This window comes from Clarias gariepinus, chromosome 4, assembly GCF_024256425.1.
Source record: "Clarias gariepinus isolate MV-2021 ecotype Netherlands chromosome 4, CGAR_prim_01v2, whole genome shotgun sequence".
Lineage (NCBI taxonomy): Eukaryota > Metazoa > Chordata > Actinopteri > Siluriformes > Clariidae > Clarias > Clarias gariepinus.
In genome coordinates, this window is record NC_071103.1 from 11,110,001 (window position 1) to 11,133,104 (window position 23,104).

General features: G+C 41.9%; 1 protein-coding gene across 2 annotated transcripts in view; it reads right to left on the bottom strand.

Annotated features, from left to right (window-relative positions):
* Positions 1 to 244: 244 nt before the first annotated feature.
* si:ch211-154o6.3 (uncharacterized protein LOC563854 homolog) overlaps positions 245 to 23,104 on the bottom strand; it is a 28,075-nt gene continuing 5,215 nt past the window's right edge. Inside the window, exons 2-13 of one of the 2 annotated variants that reach the window (XM_053493676.1) lie at positions 16,831 to 16,946; positions 16,064 to 16,218; positions 15,812 to 15,935; positions 15,593 to 15,714; positions 15,330 to 15,416; positions 13,614 to 13,703; positions 10,379 to 10,467; positions 8,097 to 8,325; positions 5,079 to 5,201; positions 4,808 to 4,973; positions 734 to 819; positions 245 to 556 (exon numbers count right to left, since the gene is read on the bottom strand). In XM_053493676.1, coding sequence (XP_053349651.1) covers positions 453 to 556; positions 734 to 819; positions 4,808 to 4,973; positions 5,079 to 5,201; positions 8,097 to 8,325; positions 10,379 to 10,467; positions 13,614 to 13,703; positions 15,330 to 15,416; positions 15,593 to 15,714; positions 15,812 to 15,935; positions 16,064 to 16,218; positions 16,831 to 16,946 — 1,491 coding nt within the window. In that variant the 3' untranslated portion in view covers positions 245 to 452. Of the gene's footprint in view, positions 560 to 733; positions 820 to 4,807; positions 4,974 to 5,078; positions 5,202 to 8,096; positions 8,326 to 10,378; positions 10,468 to 13,613; positions 13,704 to 15,329; positions 15,417 to 15,592; positions 15,715 to 15,811; positions 15,936 to 16,063; positions 16,219 to 16,830; positions 16,947 to 23,104 lie in introns of both variants that reach the window. The other variant, XM_053493675.1, reaches the window with a different exon arrangement.

Sequence of the window (23,104 nt, forward strand, 5' to 3'; positions counted from 1 at the left end):
AGACAAGAAGATAAACCAGAACAATTTGTTTCCATACTCCTGCAGAGAAGAAGGAGGGCGCAAAAAGAAAGTATTTCATCCGTCTCAGAAGGACAAGAGAAATAAATTGGGTGGACAGGGCAAAAAAAGAATCAATATACATGAATTTTGTCGTTGGATTAAGGATCGCCAAGATGAAGAGGTATCCTGATACTTATAGACAGAAATGTCAGCGATGATAAATAATCTCACGCACACACACGCACACAGTCATAGCATGGCACTCTTTATTGGCTCCATAATACAACATTTACATGAAGAACAAGCTGTCGTCCACCCGCGCTCTCTGCCCTGCCGCCGCTCGCTCAATCTGCTAAACTTCACACCACACGTTCCAGCTCTCCCTCTCTCTCTCCCTCTCTCTCTCTCTCCGTCTCAGTGTCTCTCTTTTTCTGTCTCATTGCTTTAATCTTTCACTGGAGCACGCATCGAAGCCACGACCATCCAGACACCTCTTCTGCATCTGATGCATCGTTGCCCGCCGCGGCTTCGTCTTCATCTTCATCCTCATCGTTATCTGCTGAACGAGACGGGTTATATGTGTTTAAGAGGGCGCGCTTGATCCTGGAGTTAAAGGTCACATGACTGCATGCATGACGGAATGGAGTAATTATAATCAACTCCATACATATGCATATTAATAATAATAATAATAATAATAATAATGTCTAATAAAGGAATGCCTTTTTCTCACCCTCACTCTCTTCCTCCTGTGAGTCTCCGTCAGACTCGGCAAGCGAGCTGTCCAATCGGGCGTCTCGTCTCGCGTTCACGTCACCCCTGGAATTCAGGCAGTTGTTAAAAAGCCATTAATTCATCATCATCATCATCATCATCATCCTCAGTTTGTTACTAGAAACCCAGCCTGAGATTTTATGCTTTTATTATAGAGATTATGGACTTTTTTTTTTATTAGCTCCAACACTAATAATAAATCAGCTTATTGTTCAAGTACTCATTTAAAAAAAAAATAAAAAATGATTTAGTACTTAAAATAAACGATGCATTAGTCAAGGAGACGCACGAGTTAAGGAGCCATGTGCCTTCTAGGATTAAGACGGTTCGCATTTACATTTACATTTACAGCATTTGGCAGACGCTCTTACCCAGAGCAACTTACATAAGATTCGAAACGAACGTGTTAATATCACCTCCTCTGATCGTGCTATTTATACGCCTCGTATTGTTTCAGCATTACGGCAATGTCGAAAAACCACGCCGACGAGTTCTGCGCGTCCTGACAGCTATTGCTACATCATGATGCAATCGATGAGCCCAAGGTTGAGCGTTATTCTCATCAGAGTTTAAAGCTGTCTGCGCTTCCAACAGGGATTACAAATGCATCCCCGGGTATCACGTGTAGACCGGGGCGTGAGTATTGTTCGCGAGCCGATACTTCGGTCAATACGTCGCTTTTTATCAAAACATAATGCATGCTTTATTCAAAGGTCAGACTGACAAAACAGTTAAGAGACTGAAAAAGTCTGATTTTTGTGGGAAGGCAATACAGGGAGAGATATAAATCATCTTTAATCGGAATATAAACTTTTATTAACATTATTTGATGGATGATTAATACCCTTCACATTTAGTCTAATTATAGACCCCGAAGTTAGTTTGTTATAACTCTGTGTCACAGAATGAAGACTTGGTGCACGAGGCGGGATACACCCTGTAGAGCATGCCAATCCATCACACACACACACTATGAGGAACGCCAGTTAGACTAATCTGTGTGTCTTTGGACTCTGGGAGGAAACCGGAGAACCCGGAGGAATCCCACCAAGCGCAGGAAGAAAATGCACAAAAAAAAAACAAGGCAGGAATCGAACCCTCAACCTTGATGGTGCGAGGCCACTGTGCTAACCCCTACGCCACAGTCCTTCCTCATCCCTCATTCCTTTATAATAAATTCAATTTAATTTAATGATTTAGATTACAAAAAATGAAGATGAAACCATGTTTTACTCTGACAAGACTGCAAACTGCCTAAAGATCCTCAGCAGCGACCTCATTTCCCCTCTCGTCTGTTCCATTCAGCATCAGCACCACTACACTAATCACCGGCCTGATCATCTGTCATCATCTGCACCTGTTCCTCACTGGTACATGACTTAAATTAGATGTTTTTTTATGCTTGGATGATTCATAGGTCACAGTGTGGCTTAACAAACAAACCAAAACATTCTTCTGAAACTCCTCAGGTACAGGCATGAGAGGCAGAAAGTCCTTCAGGAAGTCTGGAGAGCTGTTCCTCAAGACTACTTAAAAAATACAAGACGGTCTGGATCCTTGGGAGCGAAATATAAAGAAACAAGCATTGGCTCATGAATTGGGAATGGTGCTGTATATTTCCAGTAAATCTCACTAATATATTACCGAAAACATGCAAATGTACACAATATAATAGTCATTATGATAATATGCTTAGGGTAAAAGAGTTGGACTATGGACCCGCAAATAACTACTTTTTACAACCATGGTGAGCAGAAAAGCAACTCTGAACACTGAAACCTTAAGATGGAGAGGCTACGACAGTGGAAGACCACATCAGATCACCAATGGGTTAGTCAAGAACAGGACTCTGAGGCTACGTCCTGACTGAAGACTGCAAAAAGACCACCTGGTTCCGAGGAATCCTCGAATGGGACGTGCAGATGGAAAGGGCAGAATTTGGCATCCACTGTATAAATCCATAAAACCATGTATGAATCCATGTGGCTGTAGTTCAGGATGGTGCTGCTGTGAGGAAAGTTTTTATTGGGAAGCTTCATGCCAAAAGTATTTGGAGAAGATATGCCATGTATTATACAGTAGTTACCCCTGTGGCAGGATTTAGACTTTCTGGAAGCGTTCAAGCAGGCATGCATTAAGGTCTTCTTAACTCCGTGTCCTGCAGTAACCAGCAGGATTTGAAGAATAGATATAGTTTGTCGTATAAAATGAACTATTTTTATTATCACGGTTGTCAATATTTTCGAAATTTGCGAAAATCATTAAAACATTAAACTTCACTTTCGTCTCGATATGTTTGTCCACCACTGGATATTAATTATTGCGGCGCTTATTGCTAATGGCTGTAATTTACCCGTATTACAGTGTAATTGCAACATCCAGCATCATAATGGGAAATGTCACAAAGGGACAACTCGTCTCCGAGTGGTCCATGAACTTGTTATGAACTTGCCGTGAAGTTTTGTGTAACTTCTGCGGCCTCGGCATGCGCCAGCTCTGGATGCGATGGAACACCACGGGGATGAGGTAGAGCAGTGTGAATGTGCAGCATGAATATGCAGCTGAAAAATCTGCAGCAATTATGTTTTGCTTAGCAAGCAAAAAAACTCTGGCATTTGCAAATATAAATTACAAAGTTTGTATAAGAACAGGTGAATAGAAGCACTTCACAACACAGGGAAAAGAAGCTACAGCAATCTTCAGACCCAGGAAATGAGTGCCTATGCCTATTGTGCTTACCTGCACATTTAGCTATGGATGGATATGGAATGATAATGTGACGAAAAATCCAAATATAACTGTGCAACTAAGTACGGTCAACTAAGTAATAATAATATATAAGTATCTGTATAAATAAAAGGTTTTGTCTGTACATTGGTTAGAATTTGTACTTTTTTTCCCCTTCGATTTTCTCCCTAATTTAGTCGTGTCCAATTCCTCCCAGTCACTAGGGGGCTCCCACATTAAGCTACTACTACCACTCAGTTTGGGAGGGCCGAAGTCTATCACATGTTTCCTCCGAACCACGTGACGCCAACCGACCGCATCTTTTCAAACTGCTCACTCGCGCACGTTGGAGGCGGAGTAACAGACTCGGAGGACGGCGCTATCCGCTCCTTCCGCTTGCATGAGCTCACAGACGCCCTGATTAGCTGTAGAGTCGTGATTAATGTGGGAGCGCCAAGTACCTCTCATCCCTCCCCTCTGAGAGGGAGCTCGGCCAATCAGCGCTCTCTAGACCTCCGGCTGCAGGAGGTTACAGCATCACCCGGGAATCAAACTCGCGATCTCCGGATGATAGGGCGAGCACTTTACCACTGCACCACTCGGAGACACAATTTGCACTTTTAATGGTATATTTACGATTTATACAATGGAGGACCAGAAAGCAGTCTCAGGTCAAAATTTGATGTCTGTCCAGACAATTTTGTCACAGCATCACGCAAAACTGTCTAAACAAAATATAATGAAACGTTGCCAGATCTTTAGTATTTGCCTGAAGTTAAATCTGCACCATAAATAAAATCAGCAGTTATGTGCCAGATTACCTCATAGCATCCATCGCTTTTTGGGACGAATATAGTGCTTTTTCCTTTAAAGTGGGTGTGGCTATACGCGTCACTCAACTAAGCCAATCAACACGATATTTCACATAGAGTATGGCGGAGGACATGGAAATGACGGCGATGCACTACATGCTGGCAAAATCCTCATGAAACACAAGCAAATACGCGACAACATGGCTGAAAAAAAATGGTACGTACACTATGAAAAGTGAAGCTTGAGCCAAAAAGCTAAGTAGAAGCTAAGGAAAGTTAGTGCCAGATGCTGATCGGCTTATTCTTCGCTTTAACTTGTTAACTATTTCTACAGTACTAAGTCCTTATCCGTTAACGATTGGTGGCTAATGCTAGTAATAATAATATATCTAGGTGCAAAGCATTAGAAACCTCATACAGGACATCATATTCCAGAATATTGCAGTCAGTTAAGAAAAAGGATCATGGCTAGGTTGAGAAGTTGAACACCACACCTTTTTTTGAAATTTCCTGGAAGCTGTTCCCAAACCGTCAGGTCACGGCCACCTGTGACCCAGCGATGCCCTCCACTTGGCGTGAGCCATGCTGCAAAACAAAGGATCCGTGGTAATTCCGAGCTGGTCAGTGAGACGAGGTACCTACACTGTGGAAGAGAAAACACTGAGAAAAAAAGAGAGAGAGAGAAAGAGAAAGAAAAAAGGGAAAGTTATAAAGTGTAATTATAAAATGAACTTTCTGAATGATTTCCCAAGGATCGTTACTTACAATTCAGAGTATTTGCTCCGGTCGCGAGGTCAAAACACGAGCCGACCAGGAGCCCAGGTATCTGATTGACACAATCCGTGACGCCAGCGGTGCTGCTGTGATTGGTCAGTCGCCTCATCGCACCTAAAAGAGATGTCAAAGTGAGAGAAAATAAAACCCAACCATTTTCAGTTCAAAAGATAATGCCTACATGTTTGATCCTACACTAAATGTAACTTAAGAACAGAACAGAGACGGAGAGACTGGATTGAAAAGAAAACGGCATCATTTTTCTTGGCTCTGTAAAGGTTTTCTTTTCCCTCCTCCGTCTTTAATGTCTCACTTGAAAAGCACATGTGCTCCTGCAGCACATGAAATGATGAACTACCATCATTACCACGCTTTGCATTCTCAATTAGATCATCACATTATACTGCACGCATTCCTACGAACAGCTCTGATTTTCTTTCTGGTAGAACTGTTTACAGGTTTCTCAGGATAATACCCTTCTACAGAAAGAAAGATTCCGAGATACGAAAGAGAGAGAGAGAGAGTGAGAGAGAGAGATTAAAAGGGAAACGTTCTGCATGGTGTTGAAAAACCCTGCTGCCCTCGAGTGAAGAGCTTTCTTCTTTCTTTCTTCCGCCTGTGCTGGCTGAGCCGCTGGCACTTTAGTGCATCAGATGTGGCGTTGCTGAAAGCGAGCATCCCCAGCCATGACACCATCCATTAATAAATCCATTACATAGCCTTAGGTCAGGGAACAAATGTGTGTCTATTGTGGAGGCCACGATATTGAACACACCAGGACTCGGCCGAGCAGATAAAAGACGCTTTTTATGGAAGGAGATGCTAATGGGAAGAGTGTGAGCCAAAAGCTTAAGAGGATACTGACTGCAGTTCCACTGAGGATCCTCTAGTCATTTGTTATGAAAACAAATATTGTCCATTTAATTGGTACCTTTAATATGAACCGTCATCTAATATTGCTGTAGAACATTGACCTCACCGCTTTCAGCATAAGCAGAGTCTAAGAATGAGTTTTAAACCCATTGTTTCAGCTGGTCATCTACAGCAAAGAAAATGGGTTTAATTAGAATAAAAACGAATATTCTAAGAACGAAATATCTGATCAGCCAATCACACAGCAGCAAACCAATGTGTTTGGGACGATCTGCTGAAGTTCCCAAACTGAGCATCGGAATGAGGAAAAAAAGTTACTTAAGTCATTATAAACATGGCATGGTTGTTGGTGCCAGCCGGGCTTGTTCTGAGTTTTTTTCCGAAACTGCTGATCTCCTCGTATTTTCACACACAGCCATGTCTAGGGTTTCCAGAGAATGGTGTGAAATAGAGAAAATATCCAGTGAGCAGCAGTTCTCTCGCAGCGAAAAATGCCTTGTTGATGCCAGAGGTCAGAGGAGAATGCCCAGAAGGGTTCGAGCTGATAGAAAGGCAACAGCAACTCAAATAACATCTTGTTAAAACCGAGGTATGTCGAAGAGCATCTCTGAACGCACGACACGTCGAAACCTTGAAGCAGATGGACTACAGCAGCCGAAGACCACGTGGGGAAACTCTAGAAACTCACTCTCACTCACTCCTTCTCTACACCACTTATTCTGTAAAGGTTCACCGGAGACATGGAGCCAAGCACACACACACACACACACACTCACACTCATTCACACAATACGGGCAATTTGAAAATGCCAATTCGTGTAATCTGCAGGTCTTTGGACTGCGGGAGGAAACCCACCATGCACGGGGAGAACATGCCAACAGACCTGAAGGTAGGAGTGAACAGGAAACTGAAGCTACTGTGTAACTTGCATGGGCTCGCAAAAAATTTGGAAAAACATTGCCTGGTCTGATGAGTCTCGCTTTCTGCTGAGACTTTCAGATAGTAGGGTTAGAATTTGGTGTGAAAGCATGGATCCATCCTGCCGCTTATCAATGGTGATGGTGCTGGTGGTGCAACAGTGTGAGGATAGTTTCTCTGCACACTTCGCCCCCCCCAATACCTGAATATGGTGGCTACCAATTTATGACCACAGTCTACCTTCTGATCTTCTTATCTACTTCTAAGTCCGGCAGGATACATCATATCAATCTGGTTTCTTGAGCGTGGACGCAAATGGCCTCCACAGTCACCAGATCTCAAACCGTTAGAGCACATTTGGGATGGGGTGGAAGGGGAGATGCGTATCATGTACATACAGCATACAAATCTGCAACAACTGCGTGATGCTATCACGCCAACCTGGACCAAAACTTCGAAGGAATACTTCCAGCACCTAGTCAAACCTACACCATGAATAATTAAGACAGTTCTAGGCAAAAGTGGTGCAAACCAGTACTAGCAAGGTGTACCTAATGAAATGGCCCGTGGGTATAACAAAACAAACACGTTAGCAGGCTATTTTTTTAAATAGCCAACATGTCAAGAATTAGTCAGCATACATACTGTATTATCAAGCTGAATACGGCAATGAAGTGACATTAAGTCATGTATGCTCAAAGTCAGTCCAGGTTATAACTATCAGTAGCAACTATTAAGGGTGTTATTCATCTAAGATAGAATTGGTAATGTGGTTTGTGACATCGGATGAGATGCTGTTAAAAAATTAGATCTTTTACAAAAAAAAATAAAATCAAAAAAACAAAAAAAACAAAGGGATGTCGCAGAGATGAAAAGTGTAGTGCCAGCAAATTTGAAGTCAGAATCAGATTTTCCATCTCAGCAGATTCGGGTAGGAGGTGCAGCAGAGTTTCCAGTGTTTGCAGGCTTCGTTGTATATTGGACTATATTCAGATGATGATATAGCACAAACTTGATTATTATTTTTTTTTTCGCATTACATGAACCAGTCCTGCTGTTTTATAAGCAAATGTGTTATTACGTACGACCGTAGCGTGTAATACTGTTTGCGCAGTGTATGTTAAAAACTGCACTGTTTACATGCAGGACACGCATCTAGCTTTGAAACTCATAACAGAGTGTTAGAGTGTGTTTGTGTAACATGTCAGAGCTCAGACCTGTTCTCCAGTTGAGCACTCGGATACTGGATCTCCCGTTGGCCAGAAAGATGTGGTCGCCTCGGGCGCTCAGTCTCAGACTCCCAGTGACCTCATCAAGCTTGCTGCAGCCAGTGACCTCTGACCCCCACTGCTGCAGCTGGTTGAGGGGCTTTGCTGCTCCATCACTCACCTCCCATACACACACTCTCCCATCGGTCGATCCACTAAACACCAGGGGACCCTGGGACTGCGGAAACAGAGAGGATCCCAGACGCTCAATACAAACCACAAGTAGGCTATAAAAACAACACCACAACTACTACGGCTACTAGTGATGCTTCTATTATATACTTTTCTGTACATTGGTCAGAACTTGTTCTTTCAATGATATTGATATTTTTACATTTCATAAATTGGGGCACCTGAAAGCCGTAACCGAAAATGTTCTGTATGTCTGTATGTCTGTCCAGCCAGAATTTGTCGCAGCATCACGTAAAACTGGTTAGACATGATTTAATGGAACTTTGGCAGTACTTTTTTTGGTATTAGCCTGAAGTTCAACCCGAGCCACAAATGAAACCAAAATGTTTTGTAGAAGTGAAGTTGTGGACAGTTTTGACATCATACTGCACACGCGTCAAACTGTGGGCGCGTCTTTAATCGACTGCTGGACAGAATTCAGTGAAACTTTCGCAGTACGGTCCTTAAATATCCGCCTGAAGTTTAGGCTGCGTCAGAAAGGAAAACGTTGAGGTAAAGTGATGTTAAGAACAGCTATGTGATGGACTTAATAATCTACTTATAATAAGCAACGAATAAGCTGATTATAATCTATTTATAATTAGCTATTTGCAACAACAACATTACGATTGTGTTGGGCGTGTCTTAAAGGAAAGGCAAGTCACACAATTGTGAATAATAGGCAATGAAGTGGCAAAATTCCTGCTTCGAATACTACACAGCACTGTGGTTAGGTACTGTAACAGCGCACCATGCAGAAATGTAGTCAAGTAAAAGTATAAATATTTGGTGCACTTTTAAGCAGAGTAAAAGTAAAAAGGATCATATAATAAAACTCCATGAAATATGTACTTAAGTACAGTAATGAATAAAGGACATGTACCCGATTACCTCTCACCTCTAGCTGTTGCTGCTGAAACTAATACTGCTAATGCTACAATTACTACAATTACTGGGTCTAGGGGAAGCATAGTGGTTAAAGCATTAGCCTCCTGATCAGAAGGTCTCAAGTTCAAATCCAACCACCAAGTTAGGTCCTTGAGCAAAGCCCTTAACCCACAACTGCTCCGATATACGAGATAAAAATGTCAGTTGCTCTGGATAAGGGTATCTGCCAAATGCCATAAAATGTAAACGGTACTACTCCCACTAGTTTAACTAGAATTTAAAAATGACACTGTAAATAAATGGAGCATGTACACTTATGGTAGGTGGACTTTGATTTAATAGAGCTTTTTATTTCCTTCTGATTAGCCAGGAAGATTTCCCCGATTTACAGACTTTTCACAGTCATGCCATCATAACTTGCAGAGTTTGCCACTGATTTTATTTCCAAGCCTAATTCTCCAGGAGCCGATTTTCCACAGCACGGCGGATATTGTATCACAGGTACTGTAAGAAATGTTCCGATTATAAGTACTGTATTAAATAAAAAACGTGATGAGGTTGAATAAGTATGTATTGCAGTATGAGTGTAGTTGTTAGTTGATTCCAGCTGGCTTTCCATCACCGTACTGGAGCACATTGGAACAGGTTCATGACTTGACGTCTTCATCTTCAGACCCAATTCCTCCAGTTCAGTTCAGATTAACTGTTTTGCATTTGTTGCCATATGACTACAATTAAGGTAAATATGTATATAAAGCGATTTTTGCCAATTAAATGGTTAAATCCTATTTTAAAATGTTACATTTAAACACATTCTTGTGTTAAAGTAACTTGAAAGCTTACAGTACAAAAGCAGCATAGTAAAAAAAAAAAGTATGCTAACTTTTGCATATTATTTTGTTATTGCAGCATTTCTATTAATTATATCATATAGTACTTTCATTTTCTGTTGTATAATAGAGAAATAATAGCCATAATACGTGTTAATAAACACATCAAGCAAGACAGTTTGAACATTCTCAGGAGAGCAGGCTGCAAGTATGGCTTTGGTATTCAGGAATGAAAGCTGAATATTAAAATGTGATAAAAATGTGATAAAATGTGCTGGGTTTATGCCACTTGAACACAGGCATTGTGTTGGACAAGGCACTGTTGCCATGACACCCACCCACCTGTAATGTCGTGACAGCGTCCAGGTGCGCGTTGACTGATTGTCGGTTCTCCTGAGAAAGCCAGTCCCACACCTGCAGCTTTCCAGCATCTGTCACACAGACAAGAGACCCACTACTGACTCACTGACACTGATCAAGCATACACATATCTATATACTAACAATCTGTATAATATATGTTTCCTTTTAAAAACAAAACCATTATATACACTTATTCCCACCTACACACATGCTACCATAGACAAAGATCACCCATGACATTAAAACAACCTACCTCATACTGTATAATCTATAACCCATCTTTGGTTCGGGCAGATGCTTTAAGTCAGCTACCACCATGCTGGTGTCAGAGCACTTAACTCTCAATGACTTTTATCCCTACGATTTCAGCCAAATCATTGCAAAGTGCTTCATGCCACCTCAAAGCATGTCTACCTTCCACTCTGGATCCCCACCAGTTTGCCTAATAGTTCAACAGAGGATGCCAGCTCCACGGTGCTCCATTCTGCCCATACTCACCTGGACAGCCCTAACAGTTATCCCAGGATGCTGAAAAAGCATCCCTGTTGCACATGGGAACTGCACCGCACTGGGCCACAAATCCATTGAGCGGGCTAATAAAAAAACGTTCTGTGTCACTCAGCTTCCCACCTTCGTGAACATTTACAAGAAATGCTGCCTATGAAGGGAAAAAAGGCATTCTCAAAGTTGCCTATCACCCTAATCATGAACTATTTACCCTTCTTCCATTAGGCAGGCGCTACAGGGGCCTTAGCGCTCACACTGACAGATGGAAAAACAGCTTTTTTCCCTGTGGCAGTTTCCATATTCAACAGTTGATCATGATTCAATATCCACTGCACTGCTTTACCAATTATGTATCTTTGCACTCCCCAAACGATAAAATGCTGTTTTTGTATTACTGTATATTTTATAATGGATATCAGTTGCCCATTGGGTGGCACATAGACAGAACCATCCATCCATCCATCTATCTATCTATCTATCTATCTATCTATCTATCTATCTATCTATAGTATATAAGCATAATTTGTTCCGGAAGTGTGTTTGTATTTCAAAGCACTCATATATCAAAGTGAATTTCCCCATAAGAAACAATGGAAACTCAGATGATTCGTTCAACAACCCAAAAATATTAATATAATAGGTAAAGTAAAAATAAACCAAATTAAACTTCACTTGACCGTTGAAAAGAATCCTGACAGAGCAGTGTTTCTGTTAATGTGTGTGTGTAAAGCTGAGTTAAGGCAAGAGAGGAGCGGACTAGGGAGTGTGTAGGGGGACTATCTAGGATGACTTTCACACGCACACATGCGTGCAACACACACAGACGCACATGTGCACACAAACAAACACACACACACTAATGGAAACACTGCTCTGTTGGGAAACTTCTTTAACAAGAAACCTATATAATGACACACACACTAACTGAAACACTGCACTCTGACAGAGAGAGACGCCTCCCCAAAAGCAACAATGGCCAAATCCAGAAGAAATATAACTGAGTAAAGCTGACAAAGCCAGGTGGTAGAAGTGTAAGGGGTAGCCCAGCAGAACATCCAGACACAGCCTGGTAGCGAAGGGCCTGCTTTATTACCACAAACAGCAGCAAAGCCAGGAATGCTACCTCCTTTTGGTACACAGGTCCAAAACCAGACATAGACTACGCACATTTACTGGCTGGAGGATGGAGGAGTTTACTTGTTTCAGGCAAGTGAGCAAGTATTAATGTCAAGCACTTGGCAGTAAGTTTACTACCTCACTAAGATGAGTGTTCATCATCCAGATACTACAACATAATGTGCTGCCATGCCAGTGATGTCAGCATTACAAATGTTGCAATCCACAACTTTTTTGGCCAAGGTAGGAGGGAGATCCTCCCACATTTTGGAGTTTTTTGGTCATTACCATCATGCAAATTATCTCTCCCTAGTAATGCTTACATGTCAGTGCTTGCCATGATGTCGCCATTCATTGACAACAAATTAGATTTTCAATTTTAGTACACCAGATGTTGATTATTCATCGCTTGTCAGACCTGACCAATGTGCTGTTCCAAGAATCTAAGAAGACCAAGTCCTATATGTGGCGAGAGTTGAGGTATTATGTAGTCTGCTGACATCTTCATCAGGGATCTTGCTCCCCTTCATGGATGGCAATGACAAAGAACATCAATGCATGCATCACATGCTGGTTCCTCTTACTATAGGACTTTTACTTTCAGGTCCAGCACCAAGCCAGGGCACAGACAACAGCAGGGATGGCCTTTTCTATCCAAAAAAAATACGCCTCGTCAAAGTATAGTGAGCTCAGATCTGGAGGGGATGCTGTGATGGCAAGACTTTATTGCGAATGCACAGGAAACACCAAGCTTCTCACTTGAATGCCACCACAGTGCTGAACAGTCAACTACAGTTCAACACCAGTGTTTTGAAGACTAGCCAATAGAAAAAAAAATAAATGGAACCAGCTGAGTTGAATCCCTCAATCTAATCCGAGGAGCCACTGGAGTGTTCTAGGGCACAAGGCCCGCAATCAGGTGAGTGGTTCCCTTTGTGCTACTTGCTTTGATGATCCTTTTCTGTCCCACCAGTAGTGCTCTCTCTTTCAAGCTGCTGGTTGAGGCCCCTTTTTCCCAAAGGATGTCTCCGGGAGCTGCTGCCATTGTAATCTGCGCTGATCTCTGCTGCCCTGCCATGTAGTGAGCAACCTCAGCCAAAGACAAGCTGAAGGCATTGAGAGCGCCCACACCTTTTCTCCCCTGTACTACTGCACTTTCTTGTTTCCCTTTTTCACTACCTATCCTCCCTCAACCTTTTCCCCATTGTGATTAATCAAAAGCACACGGATTTCCACCAGCACTCGTCTTGTGTCTGTCTTCTGCTTGCCACCGCTACACGCTCTACCCTAATTTTTCAGATGCTTCTGACACAGTCATCTCGCCGTGAAACAAATTTGACCCTTGTTGAAAATCTCTCCGGATCTTATGTTTGCCCATTTTTCCTGCTTCCCAACACATCAATTTTAAAAACTGACTGCTCTCTTTGCTGCCTAATACATCCCACCCCATGACATTCGAGAATGAGAGAATCACTTTACCTGTCAGTACTCTTAACATTATGGCTGAGCAGTATATATAATTTTTTTTTCCCCCATAGTTTTATGCATGCCCACATTCTCACATCATACTCTCACATGTATAACACCCTCACCTGAGCCTGTCACAATGTAGCCCTCCCACTCTGCTATGAAGCAAAGGCTTGTGACAGCATTAAAAGTGTAGACGGATTTCACACACTGGCCTAGAAAAGAGAGAAACACCATGAAACACAGGATTATGACGCATATTTCATTTCATGCCACGCATTCCAGTTTATATTGATGTATTCATGAGTAGTTCATACATTACTCACTGTCGACTGTAAATATTTACATCTGTTCGTTATTTACTTAACAGGCATTATGGTTGTACATGCATATTTAAACGAGTGCCAGAAATCATTTGGATATTCATTAAGCCATGAGATGATATGAAGTCAGCGAGAGAATAAAGCTGTATCTGTCGGTACTATGAAACAAAAAGCAGCACAGTGGTGGGCACTACAACAATTTCCAGTACCACTTTATTATACCTTAAATGGCATAAAAAAAAAAATAAAAAAAACAGGCACCTTGGGTAAACAAAAAAGGCTATTTTACAACAGGTGTCACATTCATCACGTTTTCACGAGTTTATTACATATAATTGAACATATTTATTGAAAATATAACATTGAAATATCTTAAGGGACATTTTATCATGAACACGTGCTGTGGATGGTTCTAATAATCTGTCATGATTGTTTTATTTAGCATCCTGATACTACAATTCAAAATGGCCCAAAACATGATATTGGTGTTAAAAAGTGTCTCACCTAGGTGTAGTGTCCGTAACCTTTTTCGAATTCAAATCTCCTTCAATGACCTTAACTGTCATTCAGATGAAACTTGGCCAATTTAGATTACACATGGAACGACACGAACCTGAAAAAGTGTATCATTCGAAAATGCTAAATTGTTAGGATATCACAACATGAATTCGACATGGTTACGGACACTACAGATTTTTTTTTTTTTTGAAGAAAATTTTGGTTTTAATTAAGCAACAAATTTTACAGGTTATAAACTTACATCAATTTTAGTACCAATCCTCATAAAGAAATATGAATAATTTGCATTTTAAATAATTATTATTTGAAGTAGCTGAAAATGGCCACTTTTAGGGTGCATATAAAACCATCTCTCCTAAAATTGAAAGGCAACTTGAAATTTTTTGTGAAGCAAGATCACACTTCCATGTTGCATAAACTTCAGAAGTAGTTTCTTTGGCACACGGATTTTCTGTATTTTATGTATAACATAAAAAAAAAAATTCAATCAGCTCCAATACTGTGTTTTGACCAAACGGTTGTACCCTTGGAAGCTTCTATGGCACTCTCAACTTTCAAGTAGTTTGAATTTTAATCAGCGCCGGTGCACTCACTGCTACTTTAGAGCTACAGCCTGAAATAGTAACCTGATTTCGGTGAAGCTTTTACTGTACTGTTTTTACATTTCTGATCACTATATCTCCATATTTCTTTATCTATCGAACATACGCCTATCAAACACATGTGCTGCCACCCACAGGAGGAAAGTTTAATTGCAGGCACAAATTAGGCAGAAGGTGCTGTACATCCCTAATAGGCAGATGTTCATTAAAAGATAAAAAATAAAGATACATGTAATAAAAAACTCATACCACTTCATACAACCATTAAAAATTGAATGAACTAAAAATATGATCTTGTGTGTAACCAGGCAACTGTTGTGTGCATGGAAGGTATGATTCACGTGGAGATGGAGATCCAGACTTATCGACGGGATTAAAAACGTTGAGCGTGACTCACCAGAACTCAGAGTCCATATTCGCACACAGCAGTCGGTGGAGCCACTTATGATGAACCTCTCCTTCTCAGACAGATGCAGAGCAGATGCTAGAGAGAGAGAGAGAGAGAGAGAGAGAGAATGGGCAGATTGCCAAACAACATGATTATAAGACCAATATGAAAAAAAAATGATTAACTCATTATGGTGGAGAAAATAAGTATAAAGTCAGAAAATTGATCAGCCATGGTCAGTTATATTTCAGTGTGTGTGTGTGTGTGTGTACCTAATTGCCTGCAGTATTCTGCAGGTGGTGTATGAAGACAAGTGACGCCACCACTGTGGCCTCCGAGATTGCGCTGCTCCGTTGCCGTGGGAACGTGCCACACCTTCACCGTAGTATCACGACTTGTGAAAGAGTATAGCATGAAGCTGTGATTTCACGCTTTATTAAAGTCACAAAGCCTATATGTTTGCTCATAATAAAAAAAATAAATAAAAATACCTGCCAGAAATCACAAGATTGTCCACGGCAGCTACACAAGTGATGATGTCACTGTGACCTTTTAGAGTCCTGAGGCGGAACTTGGCCTTTTCCCACAATGCTTTAAGAGATGAGAATCCGGCGTCTGGAATAGAAATACGGATACTTTACTGGTTTGGAGATGCGTCCAGAATACAAGGGTGAGATGTGGAGCTTTCAGATATCTGAGCATGCATGACTGGAAATGTGTGTGTGTGTGTGTGTGTGTTTGACCTGGATCTGGCAGGCTCTGGCTCTGTCCTTCAACTTCTCCCTTTTTTATCTCCTCCTGTGCTGCACTTTTTCGTTTATCATCCTTCTCCAGGTGGTCCCCACGTGCGAGCTTCACAGCCGGAGTGTGATCGCTGAGATGCTCCGCTGCATTATCTCTGAGGCCCACAATAGCAAACAACAGTCAGAAACACCAAAGTACATCATTCTCTCATTCATCTTCGGATACAGGTCAGGGACACCGTGAATCAGGATCCCGTCCCGGGACACACCGGGCATGATGTGGGAATACACACTGAATCCCCTGAATGACTGGATTTACATTACAAGCATACAGAGAAGCAGACATGACCAGTGTTGAAGAGTGTGTACTGTATGTGTGTGAACACCCTCTGCATGCATGTATGCAGGGTCTCGGGGGAGCCTGTCCCTGGAGACTTAGGGCATGTACTGTACATTCTGGACTGGGTGCCAATCCATCGCAGGGCACACACTCAAACACTCATTCACACACTATGGGCAACAACAATAAGCCTAATCTTTGGACTGTGGATGGAAACCCACCGAACACATGAAGAACATGCAAACTGCATGCACACAGACCCCGAGGCGGGAATCGAACCCGGACCCTGGAGGTGCAAAGTGTGAATGTCTGAGTGACACTGATAAAACTGAAAGATGGGGATTAGGTACGGGCAGCGAGAGGTGACACACACACAAAACCACACACACACACACACACACACTCTCTTCATTTCTGTCACACTTACACTTGTCTTTTCATTTTATCCTCCTCTTCACCCACAATACAGTGGCTTTGCTGCGGGCCAGAAAGTTGCAGCAGGAGCTCGGCCAATCTGCTGCGAAGCTCCTTCTTCCTCGAGACCTAAGAGAGGGACAGAAAGAAAGAAAAAGAAGAAGCGGGTGGGAGAGAAAGAGAAAGAATTAAGTTCTCTGCATGCAAATTAAGTTGAAGTTGAAATAAGAATCGAGCAACCAAAAGGCATTAGCATCATCACAGGTCTCAAGGCAGGAAGACGATATACTCAACGGCCACTTTATTAGGAACACCTGTACGACCTGCTCATACCGAAATAAAATGTGATCTCCGTGACTTTGATTGACTGATGAATCTCATCAGATTATACATTTATACAGAGCAGTGCAGAGAAACAGAAAGAAATAACAAGCACACTGTGTTTATGAGAGAGAGAGCTCGAAGGGAAAAGGCCAGCCTGCTTTGAGGTGATGGGTACCACAGTGGGCACCGTGTAATTGAAACTGGGCTGCCGGTGATTGGAAAAGCACCAAGGTGATGTTTTTCATTTCTTTAACTGTCCGGTTGCGACAAGTCTGTGCCAGCTGTAGTCTCTTTCTTAATGGATCGCAATAGAGCCCCATGTGGGCTTCTGCTGCTGTAGCATCTTCTTTAGGGTTTTGATGTGTTGTGAGTTCGGAGGTGCTTTACTGCTCACCGCGGATGTAGGAAATGTATAGACAGAATTGAAAAAAAAAATAGACATACAGTATGATATATATTAATTTCATTAAAGCTGCCGTATATGATTTTTTTAATCACAACTATCGTGGCTTATACAGTATGTATGAATGCGTATGAATCAGAGGCTGATACTATAATAGTATGTGTTTAAGTCATTCCCAATACACAAATCAGCCATGATATTCAGTTCCCCTTGAGCCACCACAACAGCCTTGACCCCTTGAGGCACGACTCCACAAGATCTCTAAAGGTGTGCTGTAGTGTCCGGCGCCAGGATGTTAGGAGCAGCCTTCATGGATCCGACTTGTTTGTCCAGGACATGCCATGGATGCACGATCAGATTAAGATCTGGGGAAATTAGAGGCTGGATCAACTACCTTGCTTAGCCGGATGTACAGCAAGCTGTGATGTAGTGTGTTCTGTTACATTTCTAAAATAAAATGGTGATTACCATCAAATATACCAATACATTCCCTTTTCACATCCGCATTCACACACTGCAGTCAGGTTGGGAATGCCAATTAGCCGAATTGGAGTTGGAGAAATAGGAAGAAAAGCATGGGGAGAACATGCAAACTCCATGCACACAGACCCCAAGGCGGGAATCGAACACGGAACCTTGAGGTGCAAGGCGACAATGCTAACCACCAAGCCACCTTGCTGCCATATAGCTACTAATCAATGTTGATGGCGGTAGTGTTATGGCTGATCGTTGTAAAAGTGCTCTTTTGGATATCATAATGCATTTCTAACTCACTCAGTCATCGTCTATACCGCTAGATCCTGTATTCAGGGTCGCGGGGGGCCTAGAGCGTATCCCAGGAGACTTAGGGCACGAGGTGGGGTACACCCTGGACAGGGTGCAAATCTATCGAAGGGCACACACGCATACTATAGGCAATTTAGGAACACCTTGAACCATAGGAGGAAACCGGAGTACCCGGAGGAAACCCACCAAGCACAGTAATAGAACCTAGACGCCAGCCGGAGCCTGGAGGTGCAGCGCGACAGTGCTAACTACTAAGGCACCGTGCCGCCCTGAATTTCTATTTTGACGGAAAATTTTTATTCAACTACACAGGGTAAACAGCCTTACAATATAATATTCATATCAGAAAACCTGCTGTTGTCTATGGCTGTCTATGGCTATCCATAGTGTTGTACAGTAACCGCACTCATGCACTGTAAGTCGTGCTCGAGTGTGCTTCAACGTCTGAACATCACGATCGTTTGGCTCACTCCATTTCAAACTCCATTGCCCAAAATACCACACGACAAACTAAGACGGCTAGCCGGGATTGATTCCAACTCCCAGCACAGCCGGTCAAGCTCCGCTGATTAGCAGCTCACACCTGCACGTAATTCTCCCACAACCTCCTGCCCTGTATTTAAGTCATTCATTCACCACCACTCAAAATGGAGTAAACACACTGTGTCCCTCACCTTCCGTTGCTAAGCTCTCGATTTTCTTTATTTAGACCCTTTTATAGCCTCCCTCGTCCCTCTGTACTGTATGTCCACAGACGGTCCCGTCAGTTTTTGAATTCTGATAAACCGGTGTTTGCCTTAAGTTATTAAAAGCTGATGTCTGCATTCGGGTTATCTCGGCTCCAGGATAAACATTAAAAAGAAAAAAAACGAACCCGGTCCCAGGTGATGGAAACAGCACTACCACAATGTCGAGAGCGACGTCCCTATTCATATTGCTGCACTTTTTTGGGGGACATTTTCAGCACATTAAATTGCAAATCATCAGAGCTAACCCATGGCCGCTTGTCACCGCTGACATTTAGCTTGGAATGTGGCGGCCGGCCCGTACGAGCAGCTCCGGAGAGAATTACCTGGAGAGAGAGTGTGAACACCTTTAAGCTTTTCTGCCTTCATGTTACGCAGTGCGAGCCAGCCGAACCAGCCTTTATGTAAAGCAGATACCTCCTGGGCTCTGTACTCAAGAACTAAAGAATTTAAACACAGTCCAGTTACCTTAGTCTAAAAGTAATCTTCTCTAAATGCCCCTCGTTGCTTTAAGTAATTTGCTTTTCGAGCACAAGAGGCTATAAACAAGGACGTAGTAAAAAACGCAGGCCTGATTAGATGAGCCTGGAATTACAGCAGAGTTAATGATATGTAAGGAATAAATCATGACAGGCTGTTATAGGAAAATAACTGTTCCCACACTGTTCCCCTCCCCGAACAATAGCAAGTGCCATATTTCTCTTATAACACAGGAAATTTCCACTTTTATAATACTGTATACTTTACCGCTTATGTATTTCACCCTCTTATAACACAGGAATGTAACGCTTTTATGTTTTAATTTATACACAAATGACACGTTGCACTTTTTAACCATACATCTCATTTTGTGAAATGTATGGTTAAAAAAAGCTTCAAACAGCATCTCTTTTCTTCTCTCCCTTGAAATTCATTTCTCTGTTCTTCCCGCGGCAGAAATCTCACTAGCTGGGCGATGTGTCCTATGAATTGAATACCCGAGACAAAATTCGATTTTCGATTTCAAAACGATTATTTTTCTTAAAATGGATAAAAATCAAGTTCTGGTTATTCAGTGCTCGCCCTATCATCCAGAGATTGTGGGTTTGATTCCCGGGTGATGCTGTAACCTCGCGCAGCCGGAGGTCTAGAGAAAGCCGATTGGCCGAGCTCTCTCTGAGGGGAGGGATGAGAGGTACTTTGTGCTCCCACATTAATCACGGCTCTACAGCCAATCAGGGGCATCTGTGAGCTCACGTAAGCGAAAGGAGAGGATAGCGAGGAAGGAGTAGTAGTAGCCTTAATGTGGGCGCCCCCTAGTTACAGGGAGGAATTGGACACGACTAAATTAGGGAGAAAATCAGGGGGACAATTTTTTTATATATTATTTTAGAATACAGAATTTTTTTTAATCACTGGGAAAATTTTTTTTGGTAAACCACATGCAACTTACATGCTAAATAAAATCAAACAGGTGGCTGACTGCATTTTGCATGTTTTTAGTAAGAGACACAAGAGACGTGCCCTGTGGCATCGATAAAATCCATTTTAATTTTTCAGCATCGACATAAACCATTAATTTGAATGAATCGATAATAACGATTAATCACGCAGCTCTACTGGCTGGTCCAAACTCCTTCCATTATTCTCTTACGGCTGTTCCCGTCGGGGGGTTGCCACAGCGGACCATCCAATCCACACACAACTTGGCACAGGTTTTACACCAAATGTTGCTCATGCGCACCTACTTGCCAGATCATAAAAAATAATTAACAAGCAAGTAATAAGAGCTCATCTCAAAACTTTTCAATACCACCTCGTGTATATATACTGCTTATATATATATATATATATATATATATATATATATATATATATATATATATATATACATGAACTAGGGGTTTGATCTTTTCACTATCATAAATAAAAACCAGGCTGTAACTTAGTGCATACATCATCTGTGACCATAAAAATAAAAAAAATCTTCGAAAAGCGCTGAGAAATTCCTGGACGTATTTCAGACAGGAATACCATGGTCGCTGGGAAGCTGTCTTATTGTTTAGACAGAGACAAATGACTGATGTCCAAGTTTGTCTTCTGGGATCATGTAGCAGCTGCTCCTGCTGGCTTCCAGTATGAGTCCAGATATTTGGGATCCAATAAGAAGATAGAAGCCTGAATGTTGAAACTACTCAAAAATGTGTCATTTAATCGTTTTCTGGTAAGCACTTTATCCTGCTCAGGGCTGTAGTGAATGTATGAGGCATGAGCGAACACACACTGCATGGACATCTGTATCTGTTACTATGGTATTACTATATATATATATATACAATTCTTTTACAAATAGATTAAATTTAACTTCCCAACCTACAGTATCTGCTTACTTTACGCTGCATGTCCACAGTCTGGCACAAGCATGTGTGTAAAAACAGGGTAGCAAACTTTCACTCAAGTGCTGCTCTGTATGTAGACCATCATAATCTCACCACACTAACCTCAAGCACTATGCTTTATAAATAACACTGATAGACACTGATCAACCATAACATTATGACCACCAGCCCCACATCGAGTAACAGTAAAGCACTGTGTTCTGACATCTTTCTATCACAACACACATTAAGCTTTTCATGATTTGTTCTGTAAATAAAATTTGTATTATTGTATTAAAAAAAATAATTATATATATATATGGGTTTTTCAAACAAGAAAAAATGTTGGGCAAATATATATATATATATAAAATATTTGCCCAAAATTTTTTCTTGTTTGAAAAACCTGTATAGTTCCACAGGATGCCCCTAAAGGATCAAAACCAAAATGGTGCACCTGCTCAATTTCAAAAAATTGAAGTGCATGCTGCATCCTGTTATTAATTTCTGGCACGTGAAGGGAAATAATGCGAAAAAGATTCGTGATGAACTGGTTGACTTGGGGTATGAAATTCTGCCTTGCCCCCCACCCTCTTCCTCTTCCATCAATTGAAGAAAGCACTTCAGATGTCAGTGAGGTGATTACCAAGGTGGAACTTTTCCTAAGGAACCAAAAGGTGCAGGGGTAGCTCAGTGATTAAGGCATTAGATTACAGTTCTGAAGATCCCAGGTTCGAACCCCATGACCATCAAGTTGCCATGGTTGAGCCCTTGAGCAAGGCCCTTAACCCTCAGGTGGCCTGCGTTCTCTCCCCATGTGTATCAGTGAGCCTCGGCCAGCATTGACCCTGTCGCTTGTTCACCGGTTTTCCTTCCTTAGATTACTTTTGGTATTTCCTGACCACTGCAGCCCAAAAACATCCCACAAACAGCTGCAGTTTTGGATGATAAGCTTGTAAGTGACGGGTGGAAAATCTGTACAGCATCCATAAAGAAATATAAAGAGTTAAATGTAAAACACAAATAAGAGAATAAACTAGAATGAATAAACTAGTGAAACTGAATGTGTGATGTTCAGCAATGCAGCACTCGACTCTCGAAATGCCACAGGTAGAACAAGTCTGAGGTCGGGTAATGACACGGTCTGTGCAGATTAGAGTACTAAAACATGAGACTGAGCAGACAACTGAGGCTGAAAGAAGAAGCAGTGAGTGAGTTAGTGAGTGAGTGAGCGGCCTTGAAGCCCAAAACCCCCTAATCCCCGTCCCCCCGGCCCCTGTAGAGACGTGTCAGTGAGCCATATGGCCCTGGGGACGAACTCTTGCCCATTTTCCAATACATCAACTTGGAGAACTGATTGCTCACTTGCTGCCTAATATAGCACACCGCTTGACAGGTGGCGCTGTAATGAGATAATTACTGTTATTTACGTCACCTCTCGGTGATCTTAATGTTATGGCTGATTAGTGCACGTTTGTATCGGAACAAACACGCATTGATCAGCCACAAGATCAGCCATATATTGTGATATTGATCAGTTATTTGTCCTATACAAGGTAACGCAGATGAGGCGCTTATTCTCGTAAAGGACACATATCTGTAACTATATACAATAACTATTTTTCTTTATCCGTGTAAGACATAAGCTGGTCGTTAAAGTGCTTAAAACTT